The following is a 25,660-nucleotide window of genomic DNA, read 5'->3' on the forward strand; positions in this document are numbered from 1 at the left end:
AAACGAAACAAAAAGTGCCAAACGATGGCAATTATTCGAATATTATTGAATCGCTGCAAGCTCAAGTGTGTGAATCAAATAAAAAAAAAACTTGATAAAGTGTTACGTTTCCGAGTTCGAAGCCCTGATAAAAATATGAATAAACACCGTAATCGCTCCACAAGTAAAAATAGACTTTGCTGTTATCATTATCGTTTTCGTGTAAGAGCAAATAAATGTATCCAACCATGCAGTTTTAAGCAGCAAAACTAGACGGCCAAGCGTTACTGGCGGCGAATGCCAACGGATATGCAAATTGTCACCTTATAGTTATTGATAGGACATTAAGTTGTAAATTATTAGTAGACACTGGCACTGATACTTCCATTTTGCCACCTTCTCAGAATGAACGCAATATGACTCCGTCCATCTTGAAACTCGTTGCTGCTATTGGTTCTCGAATTCCGGTTTATGGAACACGAAAATTGGATCTTGATATTGGACTGCGTCGCATCTTTCCCTGGATGTATACTATTGCTGATGTATCACGACCCATTCTTGGAACTGATTTTTTATCACATTATGACATTTTAGTGGATCTAAAATCCAAGTCGTACCTAACTAATGTAACATTTCGCGGAAAAATTTCTTATGAATCAACGCCTAAAATAACTGTGTTGAAAATGTCTGCGGAATTTCATTCTTTAATTAGTGAGTACCAAAGACATTTTCGAGGAGAGAAAACCAGAATAAAAGATTTACCTCATAATGTCAGTCATGTTATCGAAGCAAAGGGTCAACCAGTGATTGCAAAAGCGCGAAGACTATCTGTTGATAAATTGGAAGCGGCAAGAGCAGAATTTAATTACCTAGTACACCAAGAAATATGTAGCCCATCCAAAGTTGCTGCTCAAGCCCATTGCACATGGTTAAAACGCCAGATGGTTCTTGGCGACCACGTGGAGACTACCGTGCATTAAATGCCAATACACTTCCTGACAAGTATCCCATTCATCATTTACGCGATTTTTCTACTAATTTACATGGAAAAACTGTCTTCACAACGCTTGATCTCCTCCGAGCTTATCATCAAGTGCCCATGCGCAAGGAAGACATTACAAAAACTGCCATCATCACTCTATTTGGAGTTTTTGAATTTAAATTCATGACTTTTGGGTTGAGAAATGCTGCACAAACGATGCAGCGCTTTGTTGACCAGGTTCTGCAAGGGTTAAACGTCTGTTTTGTCTACATTGACGATATTTTGATTACCTCGTATACAATCCAAGAACATCTCCTTCATGTTAAGGAAGTTTTCAAACGTTTGAGACAATATGGCCTCATCGTTAACCTTTCAAAATGCACATTTGCTGCAGAAAAAGTCAAATTCTTAGATCATCTGGTTGATGAACATGGTATTATGCCATTACCAGACAAAGTTGAAGCGATTTCCACTTATCCTAAGCCAACAACAGTAAGCAAACTCAGACGATTTTTAGGAATTCTAAATTTCTATCGTAAAAATTCTTGCCGCATGCTGCTCAAAAGCAATTACCATTACATCAAATGCTTGGACGTTGCAAGAATAATGACAAAACCTTGTCTCTCTTGGACAACTGAAGCTGAAAACTCATTCCAATCTTGCAGAGCAGAATTAAAAGAAATCTCTTACTTGGCTCATCCAAATTCATCTGCAGTGCTGGCTTTGATGACAGATGCTTCAGATACTGCTGTTGGTGCATGTGTTAATCAGAAAAGTCATCAAGATGCGGAGTTGCAGCCTCTAGGTTTCTTTTCTCGTAAATTAAGTGCTGCAGAGAAAAAGTATAGTGCCTATGACCGTGAACTCCTTGCAATTTTTACATCCATAAAATACTTTCGTTACATGTTGGAAGGAACTCATTTTATAGTGTTCACTGATTATAAACCTTTAATTCATGTATTAACTCAAAAATATGACAATCTTATTGTTGTTTCTAATGCCACTTGCCACACGAGCAAGCCTGCTTGGTGAAACCGAGCAAATTTAACCCACCGACGGTTCTGCACGTAAAAAGTCGCATTTTAACCTGCAGTCTTCTCTGCATAGCAAAACCGGTTTTCCCATGTTAACTGATAGGGGAACTGTGTGTAGGGGAGAAACATTCTCCCAATTTTGCCCATTTCCTTAACCGCCAGTGGGTTAAGGCAGAGTGTGCGTTTCTTATTTTTTCAGTGACGCCATCCTATGGCCAAGAATTCGTCATCAGCCGCACACACGTCACAGCCCGTTTTATAGGGTGGATCCATTCATACATCCACAGATCCTAATTTTGACCTGAATCAGAGAACAATCAATCTCCAATCCAGTACCCCCAGAGGTTTTGATTTATTATGGGAACATGGAGGACTTTAAGACTCGATAGATTTAACGTGCATCAGTCACCATTTACTACACCGGGCTTTTTTGGCTGGCGGGGTTCGAACTCACGAATTCTCGGACATGAGTCCAGCCCCTACCGACCAGGCTATCCCGGCCCATATTCAGCCTATGCGTACTAGAAACTCGCCCTTTTATGCTTGGTATGGCCTTATATGCAACCAACGATGTGAAATGGAATCGCTAATCAGTTGTCAGAAGAACAAGGTTATCCGCCACACCCATCTTAACAGTTTGACAATGTACATATTGACCATTCTGGATCATTCCCACCATCTGATGGATGCGTGTACCTCTTAACTTACATCAATAGATTCACACGATGGCCTGTAACTATTACCATTCCGACATGCATGTCGTCATGGTTGCCATCAGTTTCCTCGCCCGAATTCGGTAAGATCAAATACTTCTATACATGCAACAGAATTTGTCACCTCAGTGTTATTTGATGATATTTCAGTAGACATTACCTGTCTACTGTGGAGTCGTGACAGCTTACCATTTTTCTGGATACGGAACCCAAATGGTCGACTTTCTTTTTGCGGAACTCCGATTTAACAAATAAAGTTCAGTAGCAATTTCAATCAAAGAAACACTGCTAATCATTTTGCAAATATTAATTTTTTCATCTTTTATTAATATTATTTTAAAATTAGGTTTTTATTTTTGACAGTTTAGTAGACTATAGTCGGCGTATATAGCGCGGCATCTGGTCTGATTTTGTTTTAGCCTGAAATACGGTTTTTGTATAGATGGTGTTTTCAGTAGAAATGTAAACAATAACAATCTCGAGCTGTATGCCTCCTCTAGTTCCGGTTAGAAAGTTTGCAGCTGCTTACTACATGTTATTCTGCGAGGCGATATTTTCAAACGGATAATTCTGTTTTCAATAAAAGAAATAAATTAGATAATTTCTGAGCTCAAATCTGCCGTATTTCGTAAGATATTAATGTTATTATGTAATTCTGGTGAGCTTGAAGTAAAAATTTGTTTTAGTTACTTAGATATATTGTTAAAAAAGGTGACATGGTTGCTAGATTTTGAATAACTCACTTTTTTGGCAGTCTTGATATGGCCTCTTTCCATAAGTTTATTACTGTTTGTTCCTGTTGCAAGCTGTGCACCATCTTACGTTAGTGTTAACATTTTTAGCATTGCAAAACACAAGTATTGTTAACATTGTAAACACAAGTAATAAGTAATCAAATACATTGTTTGCAAGAATCTCAAAACACAATGATGCCAAATAATGGCTTTAAAATACAACGGAAACAGTAACCCGGAAATTTAGGCGGTACCGAGTTCGCAGCGTTCCCTAGTGTAGAAAACACCATCCATATGCTATGTTAAAATAAGCTGAATTATGGTTTTTGTTGAAATGTAAATTAATCATGAGCATTTATTGAGCTGTTATAAACGTTGAGATTGGTTATGAATGTCAGATTTAATTTATTAAATTTAATTTACAAAAGATGTCAGTTAAGTATTCTGATTTTGTTTTGCTAACATTTGTAAATATGCAAGAAAGCATATGAAATATCATTTCCAAGAAAGAGAAAGTTAATATTTTTGAATTGCTATTTTAAAAGTTTTTCGTGTATTTAAAATAAATAACCAAAAAGCATGATATTTATTTATTTTTATAAAAAATAAAATAAGTATTTTAGTTATTTTTTTTTTATAAAAAAAAGGGTGGATGTGTAGAAGGGTTTTGAAAGTTAACATCGAATTTACGAAATTTTTCGCGAACTTCCTGATAGTACAGTAAAATGTTCAAAATACCTGTTTGTGTTAAATTAGAACTGAAATTACATTAAATAAAGTGCATTGGTTGAGTTGTAAGTTTTCATAGGAAGACTTATACTATACACAGGGTCGTAATAATATATTTTCAGAATTTTTTTTAAAAGTAAAGTACAAAAATATATGCACACACTATTATTATATCACAATTATTATATCGAAAAAAAAAATCGTTCTCGAAATCAGATGAATTATTTATAAAGAAGGGGAGATTCAAAACTTAAAAACCGGTTTGATTGCCCGAAGAAGTTATAAGAAAGGCGTGATCCAAAGATGCATATTTTTTAGCTCCATTTTTGACAAAGATATAAAAAAATATGCATTAAGGGCGATGATTACTGAAAAATCTGCATTTATTAGGTTGTGTATTGATTATGATTTGACGCAAAATATCATTTATAAAATTATTGAATTGAATAAAGTATCAATTTTAATAAAATGATAATAAAAACAATTAAAATAACGCTATTATATATATTTCACCTACGGTGTTACTTATACATATTACATTGACTTTATCACACATTATATTTTTCCATTAGCAGTGATTTTAATAAAAAAAATTGTTTTTAAAAAATGACTTTTCAAAATAAAATTTTTGAAACGAAAAGATTATTCAACTTTAATTATAAGATTGCCATTCGCTTATTATTGCGAAAATATTAATTCAAAAATGCTAATTTATACGCAAACAGGGTTCCTCCGCCCCTGTTTGCTATCTTTCGCAGTTTCTCTAAAATAATAGTCTATTCCATAATATACCATAGACTAATATAAATAATAGTCTATGGTATTCTTGCTTAAGCAATGTCGGCGCTAGACATTTTCGTGATCCGGGCGATACTGAAAACGGCACCCTTAAAACTCAATTTTGGAAGAAGAAAAAAATTAGAATTTAGAAAAGAAAAAAAAAAAGAATAATTTGTTGGTGTAGTCATACTTTTAAAATTTAACCATATAGAAATTTAATCTAAGAATATATAATTAAAAAAATAAAAACCTATAAATATTAAATATATTTTTCAAACAAACTATAATAGCAAAAAATTTTTTTGAAAACATTAAATCTGACTTTCGTTTGGCGCTCTGGGCTGTCTCCCGTCTGCCCATTTCGTCGACCCTGCGCTTTACAATATGCTCGTAGTCAATCCAAAACTGTTTGTAGTAAATCCAAAACTGTTTGACATTTCGAAAGTACTCGGATTGTTAACTTAAACTAAATTATTAAAATAAGCAATATAAAGAGTTAAAATAAATATTGCTATTTATTCTGTTTTATATAAAAAATATTCTGTACTTAATACGTAAAAAGAACATAATTCTTTTCACTTGATAAACGTTTTTAGTATTTTTTTTTAAAGTTTATCATATGATTTATTTTATTTAAAAGTAACTATTTAAAAACCTTAAATTAAATACAAATGCAATCATGCATTCTTTAATAATTTTTATTCTGCTGAATTACTATGAAAACAAATCGGGATTTCGTATAAAAAATAACGATAAAATATCAAGGACTGCGTGAAAAGAGGTGAGCGACACATTCAAATATTCTATCTGCATTTTAGAAAAAACCTTTGTAATTTGACCTTCAAGCGAACGCGTTATCTATGTTGTAATCGACTCTAGTCACGATGTTACGAAATGCGCCGTTGCAAATATCCGGTTGCCAACAGTTGTTGCAATCTCGTGATAAAAGCATGTGATGTGTCACTCAGCTTTGCAAAAGGTTGCAACTTTTGGAAGAAATCGGAGAAGAGAACAATAGAAGCGTTTGCGCAATCCCATTTTGCAAATAATCAGAGTTTGCAATCTTTTTAAGCGAGGTCACTGAAGAACTACATAAAAGCGTCATTTGAGAGGAGGATTTTTACTTCTACTAGAGTATTTGAGAGTTGAGTGACGTTAGTTTTTTTGCGTTCGACTTATCGCGTTTCAATCGTTTTTGTAGAATTTTATCTCCGAAATGAAGTGTTCTCCATTTTCAAGAGGCCTTAGAAAGGGAAGTAAACATATGCATCGCAGATTTATGAAACATTTAAAGCGTCGCTGTATGGATGGCTATGAAAGTTCTAGTTCAAGCGAAGATAGTCACAGGCATCAAACTGAATCAGACAATGATACGCAACAAAGGATAAAACACGATCATGGTATGAAGCATGGAATGAGACACGGCCATGGTATGATGCATAGAATGAGACATAGTCATGATATGACTCCCGGAAGGAGACACGGTATGATGCATGGAATGAGACATGATCATGGAATGATGCACGGAAGGAGGCATGGTCATGGTATGATGCATGAAATGAGACATGATCATGGAATGATGCACGAAAGGAGGCATGGTCATGGTATGATGCATGAAATGAGACATGATCATGGAATGATGCACGAAAGGAGGCATGGTCATGGTATGATCAACGGAATGAGACATGGCCATAGCATGAAACACTTGCATGTTATGGAGCACGGAAAAAGACATGACCACGCTATGGAGCACAGAATGAAACATCGCCAAGGAATGAAACACAAAATGCATCATGGACATGGAAGAAAACACAAAATGGGACATGGCCCTGGTATGCATCATAAATTGAGACGTGACGGTGAAAATGTTTGTCCTGCTAATCAAAACGAAGAAAGACCGCTTGAAGAAGATACTGAAAATATGCAAGAAAATAGTGAAGGTGATACTTTTACTTTTTATGAGCCAAAGACAAGTGCTCAAGTAATGAGCGAAGACAACAGATTCCAAATAACTTTGGAAACTTCGTATTATCAACCAGAAGAAGTTTCAGTAAAAATTGCCGATGGACAAATTGATGTCTCTGCTATGCACGAAAGTATGGAAAATGGTTTATATGAGTTTCATGAAATGTATCGATCGTTTAATATTCCAAACAATGTCAATCCAGAAGTCATTACAGCACGCTTAAACGCTGATGGAAAACTTATCATTGAAGCAGCATGCAATGAGCAAGAGGAAAGTTCGCCAACTGAGCGAGATATACCAGTGATTCGAGTGAGTGAATAATTATAATATTAATTATATTATTCAAAAAAATAATTTTATTATTAAAATGTAAATGGTCGAACTACAGTGATGAATGACTTCTGGAAATATTATGTATATAAAAATATTATATCGATACGAAAATATTATATGTATAAAAAAATAATATCTTACTATGTAGGGCCAATTTTGATGAGAAATATCGAGGTTGATTTGGATGAGAAAATTTAATGATGAATTATTTTTAATTGAGTAGTGAAAATATCACCTATGCTTTTGAGAAAAGATTTTACTGATGGTTATATTTCTATTTAGTTTTTAAATGATTATCACCTGCATTCCCAATGAAAAACTATGACTTCAGAATTAATTAATTCCAAAAAAAAAAAAAAAAGAAATATTCTTACCAGGTGATTATTCTATTTTTTTATTAGTATATAACTAACATTCTTGCATGTGTTTTGTACTTTTATATGTATACATGAATTGAATTTTAAATAAATGAAAATGAAAAAATATTGCTTCATTATTTATCCCGAGTTGATTAAATTTTTTTTTGGATTGTATATCAATCTCTGTTAACTATTAAAAGGTATATTTATTTACAGTATTTATCTCTTTTAATACAGTTCATTCTAAAAATGAACTTTATCTATGCATTGATTTCACATTAAGACTTACTGATAATGTTTTTTCAAGTCAAGTATATATGTTAAAAAAAGTTTAAAATTTGGATTTTAAAACAGGAGAATAAAAAATAAAAATTTTATCTTTAACACAGAAAAGTAACATTATATATCTTTACAGTTTCAATGTATAGTGATAAATAGTTATAACTAATAAGATTAAATTGATACTATTCTTTAGGAAATAAGAATGTGTCGGTCTTACCTTAATTGTAAATAAATGCAAGCTTTATAAATAAATATTTAAAATAACATAAAAACAATAATAAAGATTTCATTTAAAAACTGATATTTTGCTAAATTAAAAAAAAAAAATAAAATACAATACTTAATTTTAGAAGATAATAGGTAAAAAGTGTATTTAAAGGAGAAATGCTACTTGTTCTGAGGCAAAATAACACATTGTTATTATCAAATGATAGTGCAAAAACACTTACTTAGACTTATTGTCTAAAAGGATAAGCATTATTTTATAAATAAGAATTTAGCTTGGAGACAGAAATACAATGTTTTTACAATTAATTATAGATAAGTTTATGTGAATTTAAAATTTATTCGGATTCTAAAAAATACTTCTTCAACCACTTTATTTTTTAAAAAGACAATAAATAATGGTGCATTTTAAGGAGCAATGTACTTTTCTACTCCAATTCAAAGTAACACATCAACGCGAACACACTTATTTAGACTATGATATTTATTATCGAAAAGGAAAGGGAATTATGGAACTAGAAATTTAGTTTGGAAACGGAAAAACATTATTTGGAAATGAACTACATCTGAAATAAGTGTATGTACATTTGAAAACAAAAATTTATTTAGATTTAAAAAAAAAATAATACCCCGAACTCTAAGAGTCTATAAGAAAAAGTGTTTTTATAAAAGAAATGTAGTTATTTATTCCATTTTAAATTAAGACATTATTATTTAAAATGATCGAACAAACACACTTATTCAGATTATATTTTATAATATTTTAAAAGAAAATTATGCATAGCAAAAGAAATATAACTTAGCAACTGAAGATTCCAGCTTTAAAAAAAAAAATGATAATTTTTACAGGTATGTATATTTTAGAATTTTCTTTTGAATGTTACTATAATAATATTTATTAATTTTGGTTACGATGTTAAGAAATAATATTCAATATATGATTCATTGCTGGGAATCACAGAAGCTCAATTTTTGAGGGGGATAAAATTAAACTGTTATAATAGTTCTCTAAATTTCACAAGCAAATAAAATGTCTTAAAGGTGCTAAATACCTGCAAAATGAAAATATCCTGCTAAATACTTCCCCACCAACAAAGCCCATGAATTCATTGCATGATATTAACTTAATAAGCAGGATATCATCAATTGATAAGGAAAATCATGCCTAACACTATAAAAAAAACAAAAAAAAAACGCATAACTACAAGAACGAGATATTAAACCAAAACCTAGCTTAATAAAAGCTAAATCAAACATGTTTAAAAATAGTAAAAATTCTGCAGAACACAAAGTACTAAAAACTTTTTTAGAAATTCTTGTTAAGTAAAACAAGTTAAAATAATTAAAGTAAAGTAAAGTAAAGTTAAAGTAATTGTATAAAACTAATAAAACTGCTAAAGTAATTGTATAAAACTAATAAAAAAAAGGAAAAATTGTTTTAAAAAGTAATTCAAAGATATTTTTAATAATGGCATAGAATTTTCATGAACTAAGAAAAAATAACTAAGAAAAGACACACATGAACTTTACAAATTAATATTTTATTTTACATTTAATTAGTATTTTAGGTGTTTATCATCATTTTACATCAAAAACAAATTACGAGGCACATATGTCTATATCATCAAATGAATACAAGCATAGATTGATAAATTAAGAGCAATAGCTGTTTTTAATTTATCAGAACTAATAGTAAAGTTTATTGAATAACTTAAAAAAATTCACACCTTAAAAGGGAAAATTAATTAAGAATTAAAGATAAAAATGGGTAATCATTATAGCATTACAGTTCACATTTCTTGATAATCTTTGAAATATCAAGTATGATATCAGTTTTAAAACTTAAGCAGCATATGATATAAACATAAGATTTTTGAGAATGAATGAAATCATTTGCATTTTTAATTTTATAAAACAATTGTAAAGTGATATTGGCGATATAATTTTTTGCCACTATGCAGATGAAATCAATTACATAATCTTAAAAATTTCAAAAAATATTGTCACAGAAGAAAGTTTAATCAAAAAAGAAGAAAAAATACTTAAGGCAATAATCAAACCTATTAAATTAACTAAGTTCCACTAGGTCAAAGTTCAAAATCTATTTAATTATGCATGTCTAAAAGTGTAGGAATTTAAAGTTGTTTAAATTATCTAAATATAAATATATATATTTTAATTGGAAAATGATACATAAGGAACATTCAAAGATAAAGGCAAATGAATTATATTCTTAAACAGCTTTGATTTTCATAGATTGATATTTTAAATATACACAATGCATAACAATTAAATATCTTAATCTATTATTTCATGTATAATTAATTTAAATACAATACAATGTATTTCTATATTTTAATCAGGCATATAATTTTTTGCCTAGGTTTAATAATAAAATATAATATGTTTGGTTTAGTAAAATAAAAAAAGAATGTAGGAATGTTATGCCTGTGATTTATTCCAAGAAAAACCAATATCAAACTGAACAAATTGGGCTAAAAATTGTCCAAAATTTAACAGTGAGTACAATTAAAATATCGTAAAAATAATGAACAGCAAATAGCTTCCTTTTATGTCATGAATGAACACAAAATACTTTTAATAATAGATTTAATAGAACTATAAAAGATCAAATTCTATCATTTTGTTTAGCAAAAAGTCATAAACATAGTAATTTTTTCAAAAATGATGGAGTGTCATTTGTATTACACTGTTGCTCATTAATTATAATACATAACCTTTCTTTATTTCCCATAAAAGGTCACAGGCTATGCTTTTTAATGTAAAGGTTTAATGTAATTTGTTTGTAAAGCTGCATCCATTCATTTTTGCATCAAAACATTGGTATAATAAAATATTTTGGGCACACTTGGTTATTTGATGTGAAACTTTATTACTTTGCACAGTTCTATGAAAACAAAAAAAAAAGACTGTAATGAAATTAACAAGCAGCAGTATATAGTTCTATGATCTAAAAAAGAATTCAATATTTAGCTTCATAATGTAAAATATCTCTTTAAAGTTACCAAAAAGTTTCCTTTTTCATAAAAGTAATACACAATTAAAAGAAATATTGTGGTCATTTTAAAAGAAAAAATTATCTTTGTCTTTTTATAAGAAAATTACAATAAGGCATTTTTTAATACAATGTATTTTGGAGTCACATGTAATATAAAAAGGAAGCATAGTCACATTTTAAAATATTTAAGAGTAGAAAAACTCAATTAAAACACACAGGAATAAAAATGAAATGATTTCATAATATGTGTGGCATCTTAATCTAAAAATTGTCTTTCAACAGTTTCTTAACTCAGTAGTGCAGCAGAATGTTTAACAATGAAAAAGTAAAGCATAATCTCATTTTAAAATATACCAGAGTAGAAATAATTATTGAATAATAAACTAAAAGAGGGAATAAATACGAAAAGAATCTAGTCTTGTATTATGCATTGCATAGACTAAAATATTGGATATAACACAAAATGTTGAATATTTAAAAAAAAAAAGAATATAATAAATTGCATAGTGCATGCATCGCATAGCGTAACTAATATTAAAACTCTTGACAGTTTCTTATTTTAGTAGTGAACTAAAATGTTTCCAATCAAAACGGAAGCATAGTCTCCTTTAAAAAAATACTAAAGTAGAAATGATTATCTTATGAGAAATTAAATTAAAATGTGAGAGAATAAGTGTAGAAGGGAAATAATATTGTTACATGCATTGCATAGCATTTAATATGAAACATTATTCAACTGTTTCTTATTTTAGTAGTGAAGCAAGATGTTTAATGACTGCAAACTCTGTAATATATCACACATTTATTTGTTTCAGAATGACTAGAATAAGGCATTAAAAATCAATTTACTGGTTAAAGCCTCTCACTGTATCTAATATTGTGCATCATGAATGTTTGCATATTCATTTATTGCTCTTCCTCCAAAGTCTTTAGCGCATTCAGTATATATTAGACTTATGAGATCAATAATCAAAAAATAAGTAGTAGGCAGCTCAGTACAATCAAAATACTTCATTGGGTAAGAGGCACAGATTATTATAATATATCTACTCAAATTATAATTCTATCACATAACACTATACACAAGTACAGTGAAAACATACCTTTATTCAACTCTTTATCTTCAATTCAACTCATACCTTTAATTTTCACAAATTTTCATGAATTGTATCCGTGGAAACATTTACGCAACTACAAAACTGGTAAATAAACCTTTTTATGGATTTCTTTAGTTTGTCCAGGTTCAATCGAATTGTTTTGTAAATATTTTAAAATCCAGAATAGCAGTTAAAATAAAGTGACTTGATAACAACTTAGTTATAGTGAAATAATGTACACAAATGCAATGAAGGAACAGTACTTCATACATTTCAATTGTTCAATTATTATAAAAAAAGTACTGATATAAGACATATTAATATAGATTTTATGAGTAACAATTGATAAATCTGTGGGTTTATTAAGATTTTAAAAATTTATTGGATTTACAATTTTTAATTTATAAATATTTAAGTCCATTTTTCTAAGATAGTTTTTTAAATTCAATATTTGCTTCATCTTAAAAAAAAAAAAAAAAAAAAAAAAAAACTTAATACATTTAGCAGGTTTTTAAAATTTTTTAACTGCTTTGCAATACCACAAATTACATTAATATTTAAATGGTATAAATTATAATACTGCTTTAAGTGAATTTCACCAGCATACCAACTATATCACTGAAAAGATGAGGCTAGCTCACCTGTGATAAGTTTGAAGGATCAAATGTGTTATGTTGCCATAACACACAGTAAACCCATTTTTTAATAAACAGAAATAAACAATCACAACTGCATCAACATTTAAATAAATATATAAGGTACATCAACACATGATAGAACAATGGCAATAAATATAACATATATTACAATGCAACACTTTGGTGTGCTACTTCGACTTAGATGCCTATGACTTTATACACATTCAAACACAACAATGTGTGACAAGCAAGTAGTATCACAAGCAAAGCACAGATATTACGCTAAGTGATAAATAAATAAGATTGTATAACAACTTACATTAAAAACAATGATAATATGAAACAATATATACAAAAATATGTAATAAAGTTCACCCAAGAACAAAACCAGACTGAAAATAGATATATATGCTTTGAAAACAAGAATTTCATTTTAAATTAAATTTTAAAAAAATACCAGAAAAATAGGACAAAGCTAGTACGTTTTTTTATCAATATGATAAATAAATACAGACTTTAAAAGTGATATTTTTGAATTGATTCATTTTTTTTTGTCATATTCAAATGATGCAATTTCTTTTCAAATAATTTTAGATATTAAAATATAACAAAAAAAAAATTATAACGAAAAACTTTAAAAACAACTTAAAGTTAAAAATACTTTTCAAAAATAATGAAAATGTTTTATATACATATATGTAAATTTACTGCTATAGTATAAAAATTATTCATTTTACAATGCCAATTTGCTGGCAGATGTTTTATACTCACCCAAAAAATACACATGTATAAACTTTAGACTGAAAATAAAAGATTTAGCAGCAATTTATAGAAATAATAGCTGTCTAAATTATATCACAAATGGAAGCCATATATATAAAAAGTGAGTGAACATACTAGTAGAAAGAAATCAAATGTACCCAGAGCTATAGCTTGATACATTACTACTCATTTTTCAAACACCGATTAAGTAAAATTTAGTGAATTTTATTAAATGTCTTTCATAAAAGTGTCCATGTTTTTAATGACTAGTTTATATATTTTACATTATGCCAGTAAAGGTAAAGGCAAGGAACCATTTTTCCCCAGTAACAGTGGATGTGTTTATTTATATTTCACTTTCTCTATTCTTTTGTAAAATAAAAATTTACTTTGTTCAAAGTTTAAAGCATAAAAAAAAAATCACAATTCATTTAGTTACTGCTAACAATGTTATAGAGGTTTTTGGATTTATTTTGCAAACAGTTAAAACAGAAAATTTGAAAATTGTTACACAGGGTGTTCGAAAATGTAATGCAAAATGCTCCCAATTTAATATATATCCCTCAGAAATCCTATTCAATGTAAAATTAATTAATACTTTTGAATCTTTTACTTTTTTGTTAAGTTTCTAGAACTGGCAAAATTTGTATTAAAATTATAAGTTCTTTTCTCTCTCATGTTTAAATCATCGATATCAAGTTTCAAACTATTATAAATTGTTAAATGACAATAAAAATTTGCACAGATATAATTCGCATAAAAATTTTAATCCTAGACCTCTTTCAACTGCATAAATGATACCAGAATGCATCTCAGATTTAAAATTTTTAATTCATTATAGAGAAAGTGAGGTATAATAAACACATCTAATATGAGTTTAATATATGCTATACAACTACACATAAAGCACCGAATGAGAATTAGCTAAAGCTTCAAACTTATGCAGGAATGTAACCTATAGCTTCATTTTTTTCAGTATTCCAATTAGAAGAAGTGTTGGGGTGGGAGTGGGAGCTTCATGCTGATGTTGAGATAGGGCGCCTTCTGGATAATTTAGATCTATTGAAATAATAAGTTTTAATATTCAAACACAAAAAAGAGGTTACATAATAGTTTCTTTAAAAAACTTCAAAATAAATTAAAAATTTTAAATTTAACCTAGAAATTGCATAAATATTCTTCTGCAAAATCAAAGTTCTATCAATACTTTTTAAAGAACCTTCTGGATAATTTAGATCTATTGAAATAATAAGTTTTAATATTCAAACACAAAAAAGAGGTTACATAATAGTTTCTTTTAAAAACTTCAAAATAAATATTAAATTTAACCTAGAAATTGCATAAATATTCTTCTGCAAAATCAAAGTTCTAATAATACTTTTTGAAGAAAAGCTAATCAGAAAAATTACAAAAGCATATAAAAGTAATCAACTTATAATAAAACATATAATAATTTATCAAAAATAACACCAAGTTAAAAAAACAACAACATCGCAATAATAATGAAACCAGAAGAAAAGATTCAAATAAAACAAAATAATATAACTTAATGGTTTTGAATTAATAATGTATAGCAAAAAATTGTGTTCAATAAATAATTTTTGACACATTGATGGTATAGTCTTAAATAACGATTTAGAGTAATCTTGTCAAACTAAAACTGCTTTCCAATAAAATAAATCTAGCATTTGTTTCTATTTAATCCTAACCTGAGGATTAATTCTTAAAGGAAATCAAAACTACAAACCTGATTTGCCCAGCTAGCAAAGGATTGATTGCATAGAGCCATTCATAAACTTCCTTATCACCTAATGTCTGAAGAAGGAATCCTCTATGCTTTGTCACAACTGAGAAAGTATTTGGAACCTACATTCAAAAATATTATTAAAGTATTATGAGAAAATAGAGCTATTTTAATGATGTTATTTAATCATCTAACATTATTCTAAATATTTGACTATTTTATAGATGAAGTATATATTTATGGAAAAAAACACACATTTATTTGGTTCACAAATATGTTTGTAAACATTGATGTAGCTTGGCATTTATGAAAATTTAAAAATAAAATAAAATACATATTTCAGTTAAGGGGATGATGGCATGAATAATTTTGACAAGAAAAATGACCCCTAAGATTTTCATAATTTAATGATAAAATAGAAAAGAAAACATTTAGAATTATTTCTAGATGAATAGAGTGTTTTTTTAATGAACTATACAATAGCTTTATGCATACCTATTGTAAGAAAATTGTCTGAAAAATTAGCCCATCCTCAACTTGGATGTCTTAAAAAAAATTAAAAAAAAAAAAAAAATTGAAAGTTTTTGAAGGAAAATTCTGTGCTTGTACAGGATGAAATGTTTAAACTGCGAATTAATTTCTGAACTACAAATGGTTGAAAATATAGTTGGAAATTTATTTTCGAAATTTAAATAACATTTTAAAAATTAATCTAAAAACAAGAAATTGGCAGATGATATAATGATGAGAAACTACACCAGGGATGAGATTAGCCAAAAGGCAAAAAAGCTGAATTTCCACAATAGTAAATTTTACGCAAGCGCAACCCTTTAATAATAAATTTCAGACAGTTTAAGGTGATAAATAATATGTTGACATACAATTGGTACTAATCTATTATTATATAAATGATTACATTGATACTTAACATTTAGTGAAAATAAAAATTACCAATTGAAAAAAAAAAGCTGGAAATTATATTTTTCCTCAGTTCACATAAGAGACAATTATTACTTGAAAAACTACCTGGTTCAGCAAATTAAAACTACTGAGAATATACATTAATATTTCATTTCTTTTAATAAATACTGTTATGTGATTTATAGCAAATATATCAGTAATATTACTTTTTAAATTATATTGGAAAAAAAAACTTTAATAATGGACCGAATCATTATGTTCATATTATAGTCTAATCTAACTAGAGCCCTTTGAAACATATCAATAACAGTGAAGTAGAAATATATAGTAACTCCTTAACATACAAAAATTGCTATTTTAGTTTGAAAAATTACGTGACAATCAGCAACTGTTTAGATAATTGTCTTTTATTTGATAAGAATTTTGCATTTTATAGCATAAATAACAGCAATTATAAATAAAATTTTGATGATGAGTTAACTCTTTTTCCAAAAACAATTTTTTTTATTAAATCACTTTTTAAGTTATTGCTTTTGTTTGCTATATCTTTTATGTTTGCTATATTTAGTCGTTAGTCCATCTTCAAACATCTTGTGACAAATCCTATTTTTTCTTCTTTGCAAGCACAGAATGTAAGTTTTGAATATATTCCCTTCCAGTTTCCTGATGTTGTAACACTTACATATACTAATAATCGTAGTTAGAAAAACAGTCATCTTTATAGTAACTAATTTAAAAAATTTTACTTCTTACAAGAATCCCGATAGTTGATCTTAAAATTGTGTGAATATGAATAACAATTATGGATTTTGAAATCACATGAATATGAAACTAGATATACGATTTTGAAAATGAGAAAATACAAACTGCGATATAGAATTTTTAAAACGCGTAAATACAAATCACGATTCATAATTTTTAGATCGCGTAAATACGAATCATGATGCGGAATTTTTAGATTGCATAAATAAGAATTATGAATTTTTAGAGTGTGTGAATGCGAATCCCAATGCCTTATTTTAAAATAACGTATAAATACGAAAATCAATGTTTGATATTATAAACCGCATGAGCAAATCAAGACATTGTATTTTAAACTTGCATGAATATGAATCGCTACATAGGTTTTTAAAATGGCGTAAATACGAATCACAATATCGGATTTTTAAATCTCGTAAATAAGAATCGCAACATACAATACTCAAATCATGTGAATCAGAATCGCAACACGCAAATATGATAAGCTATGTTTGATATTAAAATCGTGTGAATGAGATAGAGATATTAGCAGATTCCAGGCTTGGGACCTCTAAAAGGCTTGTCAGAAGCAGCGTCGTTTGAACTACAAAAATCGGATCTATCTGGTGGGCGGGTAAAAAATTCCGAAAATCTTATTTGCTGTGAGTAAACGGAGAAAAAACAGCTAAAATAAGTAAAAATGAGGAGGGTTTGGTAGCTATGTAGTTTGAATTTTCTGTTTTTCTTTGAAAATCGGTAAATTTTCTGAAAAAGCGGAATACTTATAAAAAAAAAAAAAAGAAATTTTTAGAAAAATCTGAATTTTTGACAAAAAAGCTGAAATTTAAGTGATGAAGGTGAAAAAAGCGGAAATCCGCTAAAAAGCGGAAAAATCTCATCCCTGCTACACACAATATCATTATGGTTCAACAATTAAATACAGACTTAAGTTACATAAGTCAATTTTACTTACCATAAAATTAAACATTATTCACAATTATCAGTAGTATTTCTTTAAATATTGCAACTTGTACTTTAAAAACATGCATTACAGATTTCATAAAATGCATGTTATGTGTGTTTTCTAACAAAAAGTTTAGACAAGAGAATAATTATAAATTTTTCAGAAAATTTTAAGTACTTAACTACATGAAAAAATAAATAGACACTTTTTCAACTGTTTCATCCTTCTTTTTTAATGTAAAAAGAAAATTATTTCCTGATTCATACCATTATTATTAATAAAAGAATGTGTTATTCATTCTTTAATCACTTTTATTATATCATTTACTAAGTTTTTTTCTTCTTTTCAAATTTACTAAATTCCTTTTAACATAAAAATTGTATTCTTAAATTTCTAGTTTTTATATCTCACTGATTATAAAAAAAACTTAATAATTAACAATGACACTTGTTTTTTTTTTTTTTTTTTTTTTTTTTTTTTTAAAGAATTGTACCAATAATGAAGCAATTTTCTTAATTTGAAGCTTACCTTTAGCATAGCTTCTTGGTCTTCACTATATTCTACTTGGGCTGTAGCTAAATTTATCATTCCTCTTTCTACAAGATCTTTCTCATTTTTATAGATAAAAACATAAGGGCGACGTACAACCTGTTAATACAAAGCTCAAAATGATTGATCATGAAATACATTTATTTATTCTATAAAGTTAAAAACAACATTTTAGTTTTCAAGCTGGATTTAAGAAAGCAATGTTGATGTCCCTATTAAAATCAAAACTAAATTAAAATTTAATGAATTTATATCTTTGCTTCAAAGCAATCTCACCACTTGCTTTCTCATATTCAAAAATTTTATGAAAATAAAGTTGTTTTGTGATCATACAATGGAAAAGTTTTAGAGAGCAATCTTCATTTCAAATACACACACAAAAAAATAAACATTAGTAAACATGAAAAATTTATTTTAATTGAATGCATCTTTTTATGATTTAACATTATATACATTATCAATTAAATGATAGTGAATATTATGTCATCATTACATAGAAAAAAATTTGGAATTAATAAATTTAGATGATTCACATGTTTGTGACTTAGAGAAATAAAATAAGAAAATAAACTATAAATTAATGATTTATTTGCAATCATTTTTTATTTTGTGTAAATTTTTTAGAATGTAAGTTTTTAACTTTTATAAAATGGAAAATTCAAGCTTTTACAGTATTTGTCAGTAACAATAAACAGGAGAGATAAATTTACTTACGACCCAGTGCTTAACCCATCCTTTAGTTTTGTCATCCAAACAATTTAGGTAGCCTTTACGAGATATAACAGGGCTCACTCTAATCTCTTCCACTTCTGCTACATAGAGGAAACGACCAGAGTTGCGATGGGAAGGAGGCGCTGAAGATGACCTGGAAGTTATAGACATGTGACGATCTTCTTCACCACCTGCACCTGGATGCAAGGCTCTCAGGAAAGACCTTAAATAAAAATAAAATAAATGCACTATTTTTGAGACTTAAACCTCATTTAAATATTTGTAATTTCTCAATATGTATCACAGTAATGATAAACTACGATTTTACATTATAGCAGAAAGTTATATCAGTAATACAATATGAATATTTTAATATGTACTTATCATATTCATTCAAAAGAAATAGCAAGTTCCTAAGCTTTACATTTCTGTTAGAGACGCTATAAAAAATAACCTCCAATGGGGTTATTTTTAAAATGTCCCTTTACAAATGTCTCACAGAAATTAATTTAAAGCAGAAAAGGTAATTATAACAATAGGAAAATAAAATGAATCCCATATTTTCAATCTTGAAGTGCAGACAACTTTCATGTTAAGAAAAACTTCTCATGAAAATATTACTAGGAAATAATTTCCCAGGATTACTTCTCCACTAGAACATAAAAGAAGAATATATATTTTTTTTTGAAAATTATGAAGAATATTTAAAATGAATCGCATGGATTAATCATTATTTTGCAGAGTTTTCATTTCAATGAAATTCACAAAAAGAAATGGGTAATAAAAAAAAAAAACTACAGCAGTTTTTATGTAGAGTTTCAAAGAACAAAATATTTCAATTAACTTCGATGAAAATAAATAAAATTATCCTTTTTAGTATTAACATAACAAATTACACAGATCTTGAATGTAGATTGATTAAAAATACCACTTGCGCTTAGTTCATTAAAAAAAAAGTTATGTCACATTACAATAATTAGTCTCGATTTATATATGTTTTAGAATAAAAGAAATATAATTATTAACTTACTCTTGAGAAGAAGACGATGCTATGCTCGAATGTATACTCGAAGATCTAGATATCACATCAACCTCATCTGTTGGGGTAGTAAGCTCATCCTTAAACAATAAATAAAATTGCTTTGTTACCTAGTAAAATATTTAACCAGATAAAGAAAAGAAAATATTTTCAAGAAAAATAAATAGGATTTTGAATAAAATTACTGTTTCCATTAAAATAAAGCCGAGTATATAACTGAAGGACTTCATGCAATAGAGTGATAAGCCACAGTATTTTTAAATATATTTTTGCATAAATATATTTTGTCCCTTGGTATTGTTTCCAGTCGCAAACTTCATAGGTTTTCAGAATTTCCACTAGATGGCAGCACAATGCACAAAATCAACTCATTGCTAATATTGTGTTTATGCCAAAAACATTCATTATTATAATACTGCACAAGTAAGTTCTTTATTTAAATTTTGTCCTTAAAATCATTGTAATAGATATAAACATTTCATATACATTATTTAAGCAGTCACTAAAATAAATTAAAACCAAACTGTATAATACAAGAAAATGTTACATAACTCACTTTATTATAAGGTATGGGAGGTGGTTTTGATGGAATGTGACTATTGATTAGAGAGAGAATTTTTGTTGAAAGCTCCCTTTCTTTGTCTGTCATTTCCCAAGGAGCATAGACAGATTCGTCAATAATAGTTCGATTAGAAACAGTAGGGGAAGTTGGGGAAAGTATCAAAGAAGATGGTATATTTCCATCAATTGAGGCTTTTGCTACTAAATTACAGGCATCTTTTTCCATTTTACTGATGTCAGCTGTATGCCCAATGAAGTGGTCAATTCCAAGTTTTTCCCTGAGTAATAATAAGTGTCGAACTCTCTCAACCTATAAATTATAAAAGGTCATTGACAAATTTTATTATCTCAATTTGTTTTTAAGATATGTATTTTATAAATAAGCATAAAAGATACAAATAAAAACAGAATAGCTATATTACAATAAACTTTTTCAGCAATGGCAATAATATAATTTCAAAAAAAATTAATATTTAATAAATGATGATGTGATTAATAAAATACATCTTTTGACATTTATAAAATCAATATAATTAAAAATTTCTTTAAAATATTCTATACCTAAAAAAACATTATGTTTTATGCCAGAAAAAGAATCTTAAAACTTTTCAGTTTGTGAGCTATTTTACTTGCTTTTATCCTGCAATTTCGTAGCATAGAATGTCTAGAATAACTGACACTGCATAAATTATAAAAGGGATTTGCATTATCAAAAGCAGCAATAAAAAGTTAAAAAAAAGTATGTATGCATCTTTAGAGTCAAAATTAATCTAATTCAAAATTAAAAAAAAAAAAAAAAAAACAGCACAAAGAAGGGTAATGATAGGTATTGATAAAAACATCTTTAAACTGGTTTCACTAAGTTACATACACATCTATCACACTAAATAATAGTTAGCATTGACATAATTATCCCTTGAGATTAATAAGAAATAATTTTTTATAACATATTTTACCCTCAGAAAATGAATTATTAAAACAAAAAAGCAATGCAATAAATTAAAAAATAAATACTAACTGTTGGTCAGTGACCTATCCAGTGTTCCTTATATTTCTCCTGTTTGGAAATCCATGATTAAACCTAGCTACCCCCCCTTTTTTTGTTCCTTGCTTCCTATTCTTCGTCATCCATTCACCCTTCCCTCCCATTGGCTGTTGCTCTAAACCCTCTTGTGTCGTCATCTCTCTATATATATTTACCCTGTTCTCTTATTTCTTTCTGTTGCACTGATGAAGGTTGCCCTTTGAGCATCCGAAACAGATGTCTGCATTTCATATATTTTTCGTGCTCTTAAACGTTGCTTTACCTTACTTTGTATTTCAGCACAAAGGTCGCCCTTATGTTTATTTACTAACTGTATAATTTTAAAAAAGTAAATTAGTGCTAAAAAATTAATAAATATTTAATAAACAATTTAGAGTAAATGGATACTTACATCTTCCAACCTAGTCATCTTTTCCAATTCCCACTGGTGGTCAAAAATTAAAGAATCTCCACGTGGTCTCCACCCATGTAAATTCTCTTCCCCTCTAACATAAGTCGAAGAGGTATCTAACACACGTCTCTGTCTTCGCTGAACTCCTAGTAAAAATAGATCAAACTTCAATATGCTATTATCTATTATACATCATTCATCAAATGTGAATTAAATCTAATTCAATTGAAACAGATGAAAAAAAATTCGTTTATATAAAATGTTTACTATACCTCATTCAATTAAAAATAGCGATTCTATTTTTAATTCTATATTAAATTGACTGCCAGAGATGAAAGAACTTAGTTCATATAAAATATAAAAATAATTATACAACTGAAATGCTTTAAGGTTTCAATCAAGAACACAAATGAGAACAATAACAAAATTTTTCATAAATGTACTATTGAAATGACCTAATGAAATGTTGTTTTGAAAAAATATAACTGCTTTCACGATTCAGTTCAGAACACATATAGGAACAAACAAAAATTAAAAACAAATATTAGCAAATGTACTAATGAAATGTTTTTAAAAAAGTATACATTAAGTGCATTGTTTTCGCAGATTTGTTTCAAAGTATTAAAATGGTTTCTAAGGAAGAAAGATTCTTAAGAAATATATCATCAAGTATGCAAAATTAGTTGAATTATTTCAGTTATAACTAGTTTCCCATAAATTATGATTAGTAATTCATATTTCCTTTTCTGTAGATGAATAAAAAGTTGCATAAAATAATTTTCGTAAAAAATCTGCATGAGTTTAAAATACTTTTCTTGTTCATAAAAGCCTAATTTCGTCGTTTCTGTGAAATTAAACATACCAACGGTGCAAAAAAATTTCTCAGGTTTTGCACACAAGAAAATATTTATTCAAATACAAAAATAATCGTGTATGTTGCTCTTTTTTATTTCATATTTTTGTATTTCGTGAATATAATTTAGCATATGTGTATCAGAAATATTCTGGAAGAAATTCTCCGATTTAACTTTTTGAAACCACTAATTTTGGATGAAAATATTTACACACACACTTGTAAATTTAAGATTTAAAATGTGAATATCTATTCTCTGGTGGTTGCAGCAGACAAACTTCAATTTTCTCATTAAACATTTTGTGTGCTACTATGTAAGTTTTAATACCAACCTTTTTAATTTGTGTTTTTAATTTAGGTCCCCAGCCTCATGTAAGTTGGAAATCCCTGGTCTATATGACCCTATCATTCAATAACTTCATAAATAATACCTACTAAATTTTGCAATTCAAAAAGGAAAATACCTGGGCTACCAGAATCTGCAGCTCTTTTCATGAGTACTTCATACACACCAGTTACATGGTTACCTTCAGAATTTTTATAAGCTCCAGAAAATAGATGGCGTAGAGATCGAGCATTGGGGGATATCCTTTCAAAGAAAATAAAGATATATTAAAGGCTATCTTTTATACTTGAATTGTAAATTAGAGTACACTACAATAAAATGCATTTTGGAATAAAAAGATATTCAGCATAATACCTTGGAGTTGTTCTCGCATCTCTACCACAAATGATGAGACATAAGTCTTTTGTAATAATTGCAGGCTGTGCACAGTTTTCCAACTAAAATGCAGAGCCAATATTTTAGTTTTAGTATTTTAAAACATTAGTAAAAATACAAATTTTAGTTAAATGTAAAATAAATTAAAAACAAATAAATATAATTAATAAGAAGAATCATAATAAGATACTATTTATGATACTGAAACCAATTTTGTTATTAAGAATTTAAAAAACTTTTTCTTTCATTTTGAATTCTTTAGCAGATTCAATATAAAATAAGCTATAGTTAATGCTTAAGTTCTGCATTGAAGTAACTTTTAGCTACCAGTAAGGTTTCTTTTAAAGATTCATAACAATATTTTTTTATTAATATAACCTGTTACATCATTCTGAGTTACATAATTGAAATGATAATTAAAATGTAAATACACAACATAAATACATATAAATTATAATTTATTTTACATCCATGTCTAAGAGTTTTTTATTTATCAATATCGGATTATATTACTTATGTTTTCAGTGTGTGAGAATTAGGATTTTGAAATTGTTTCATGTTATGTATTTAACGAAGTTACCTCAAGGTAGGCAGAGAGAGTCATATATATTCTTTCTCCACCTGGAGTTGATCGGTTCATCAAGGTTGAGTTGTGCAATGAGCTATCCCAAGCAGCTTCAAAACGATAAAATATTCTGCAAAATATAAAATTAATTTAATTTAAAGTAATAAAAATACAGAATGGAAAGAAATCAATGAATGGAGTAGGAAACAACTAAGTTAAAATACATTTATTAAATTTTATTTAAAAGTTAGCATGGCACTAATATAACTAAGTTACATAAATGACACTAAATAAAAACAATTTGTAATAAAACATATTGGCAGTTAAAAATAATATATCAAATTATATGGTAGAATATATATATATATATATATATATATATATATATATATATAAGCAAATTAACGATTTAACACTGTTATTTTACCTGCTTAAAAAATTCTAAAATAGCAGATCTCTTGGTTGACATTGTAGACAAAAAGAAATGAAGACGTAAATTAAAAACAATTAGTAATTTTTTTATGTCAGAGTTTATAAGCATCCCAAATTCAGATTTTGTTTTAATTAAAAACCCAAAGTTAGTATTTTAAACAAATGGGTAATTTCACAATATTTCTTTTAAAATCATAATGTTACTTTTTCGACAGGGAAATAAAAACAAATCCAATTAATTAATGACTTTGTACACTATGATTTTAAGGTATCAAATACTGTTTTCTGATTTCATCCGTCCTAATGAAATTAGTAAATAAAATTTATATATAAAAAGTTCTCTAAAATATTAGGTTTTCAATGAAATTTTTCAAATTCGAAAATATAATTCATTTATTCAAAAAACTGTAATAGTTTCATTATTTAAGGTTTAGCCTGTAATTATTAAATACATTATATCTAAAGAATTAAAGCCTATTTCAAAATATTTTTTAGTTAAAAGAAAAAACTCTTCTTATATTGTACTTCATAAATCTATAAATTCAGACATAAAATATAATTTAAAAAGAATAAAGAAATGCCAGTGAAAACATTTACCTGTCATCTCCAGTTTTTTCATAATAATCTCCCGGGAATATTCCAAGTGAAAGAACAGATGTATCAGAATCATCATCGTCACATTCAGGAGTAGTCCTAATCCGTCCTACAATTTGTATTTTAACACTTTAAAAATATATTTACAAAGCAGAAAATAACATCTCAATCTTCCTGACAAATGGCCGCCAAAAAATGAG

General features: G+C 28.0%; 3 protein-coding genes across 16 annotated transcripts in view; 2 read left to right on the forward strand and 1 right to left on the reverse strand.

Moving 5' to 3' along the window:
- Positions 1-395: 395 nt before the first annotated feature.
- On the forward strand, positions 396-959 carry LOC107452665 (uncharacterized). The gene has a single exon (XM_016069212.1). It carries the CDS (start codon positions 396-398, stop codon positions 957-959), a length of 564 nt encoding a protein of 187 aa, XP_015924698.1.
- Positions 960-5,918: 4,959 nt separating this feature from the next.
- LOC107452686 (uncharacterized) lies at positions 5,919-7,735 on the forward strand. The gene has a single exon (XM_043047565.3). The coding sequence runs from the start codon at positions 6,168-6,170 to the stop codon at positions 7,236-7,238; it is 1,071 nt and encodes a 356-aa protein (XP_042903499.2). The 5' UTR covers positions 5,919-6,167; the 3' UTR covers positions 7,239-7,735.
- Positions 7,736-13,787: 6,052 nt separating this feature from the next.
- Positions 13,788-25,660, reverse strand: part of unc-104 (kinesin family member unc-104) — an 85,390-nt gene continuing 73,517 nt past the window's right edge. For all 14 annotated transcript variants that reach the window (XM_087167761.1, XM_087167766.1, XM_087167756.1 and 11 more), the window contains 11 exons: positions 25,464-25,569; positions 24,450-24,564; positions 23,849-23,931; positions 23,613-23,737; positions 22,296-22,441; positions 20,855-21,169; positions 20,290-20,378; positions 19,263-19,482; positions 18,528-18,647; positions 15,380-15,498; positions 13,788-14,691 (listed from right to left, as the gene is read on the reverse strand). In XM_087167761.1, the coding sequence (XP_087023887.1) occupies positions 14,649-14,691; positions 15,380-15,498; positions 18,528-18,647; positions 19,263-19,482; positions 20,290-20,378; positions 20,855-21,169; positions 22,296-22,441; positions 23,613-23,737; positions 23,849-23,931; positions 24,450-24,564; positions 25,464-25,569 (1,481 nt within the window). In that variant the 3' untranslated portion in view covers positions 13,788-14,648. The remainder of the gene's footprint in view (positions 14,692-15,379; positions 15,499-18,527; positions 18,648-19,262; positions 19,483-20,289; positions 20,379-20,854; positions 21,170-22,295; positions 22,442-23,612; positions 23,738-23,848; positions 23,932-24,449; positions 24,565-25,463; positions 25,570-25,660) is intronic.

This window comes from Parasteatoda tepidariorum, chromosome 7 (genome assembly GCF_982258835.1).
Source record: "Parasteatoda tepidariorum strain Cologne lab strain chromosome 7, Ptep-v5.0, whole genome shotgun sequence".
Lineage (NCBI taxonomy): Eukaryota > Metazoa > Arthropoda > Arachnida > Araneae > Theridiidae > Parasteatoda > Parasteatoda tepidariorum.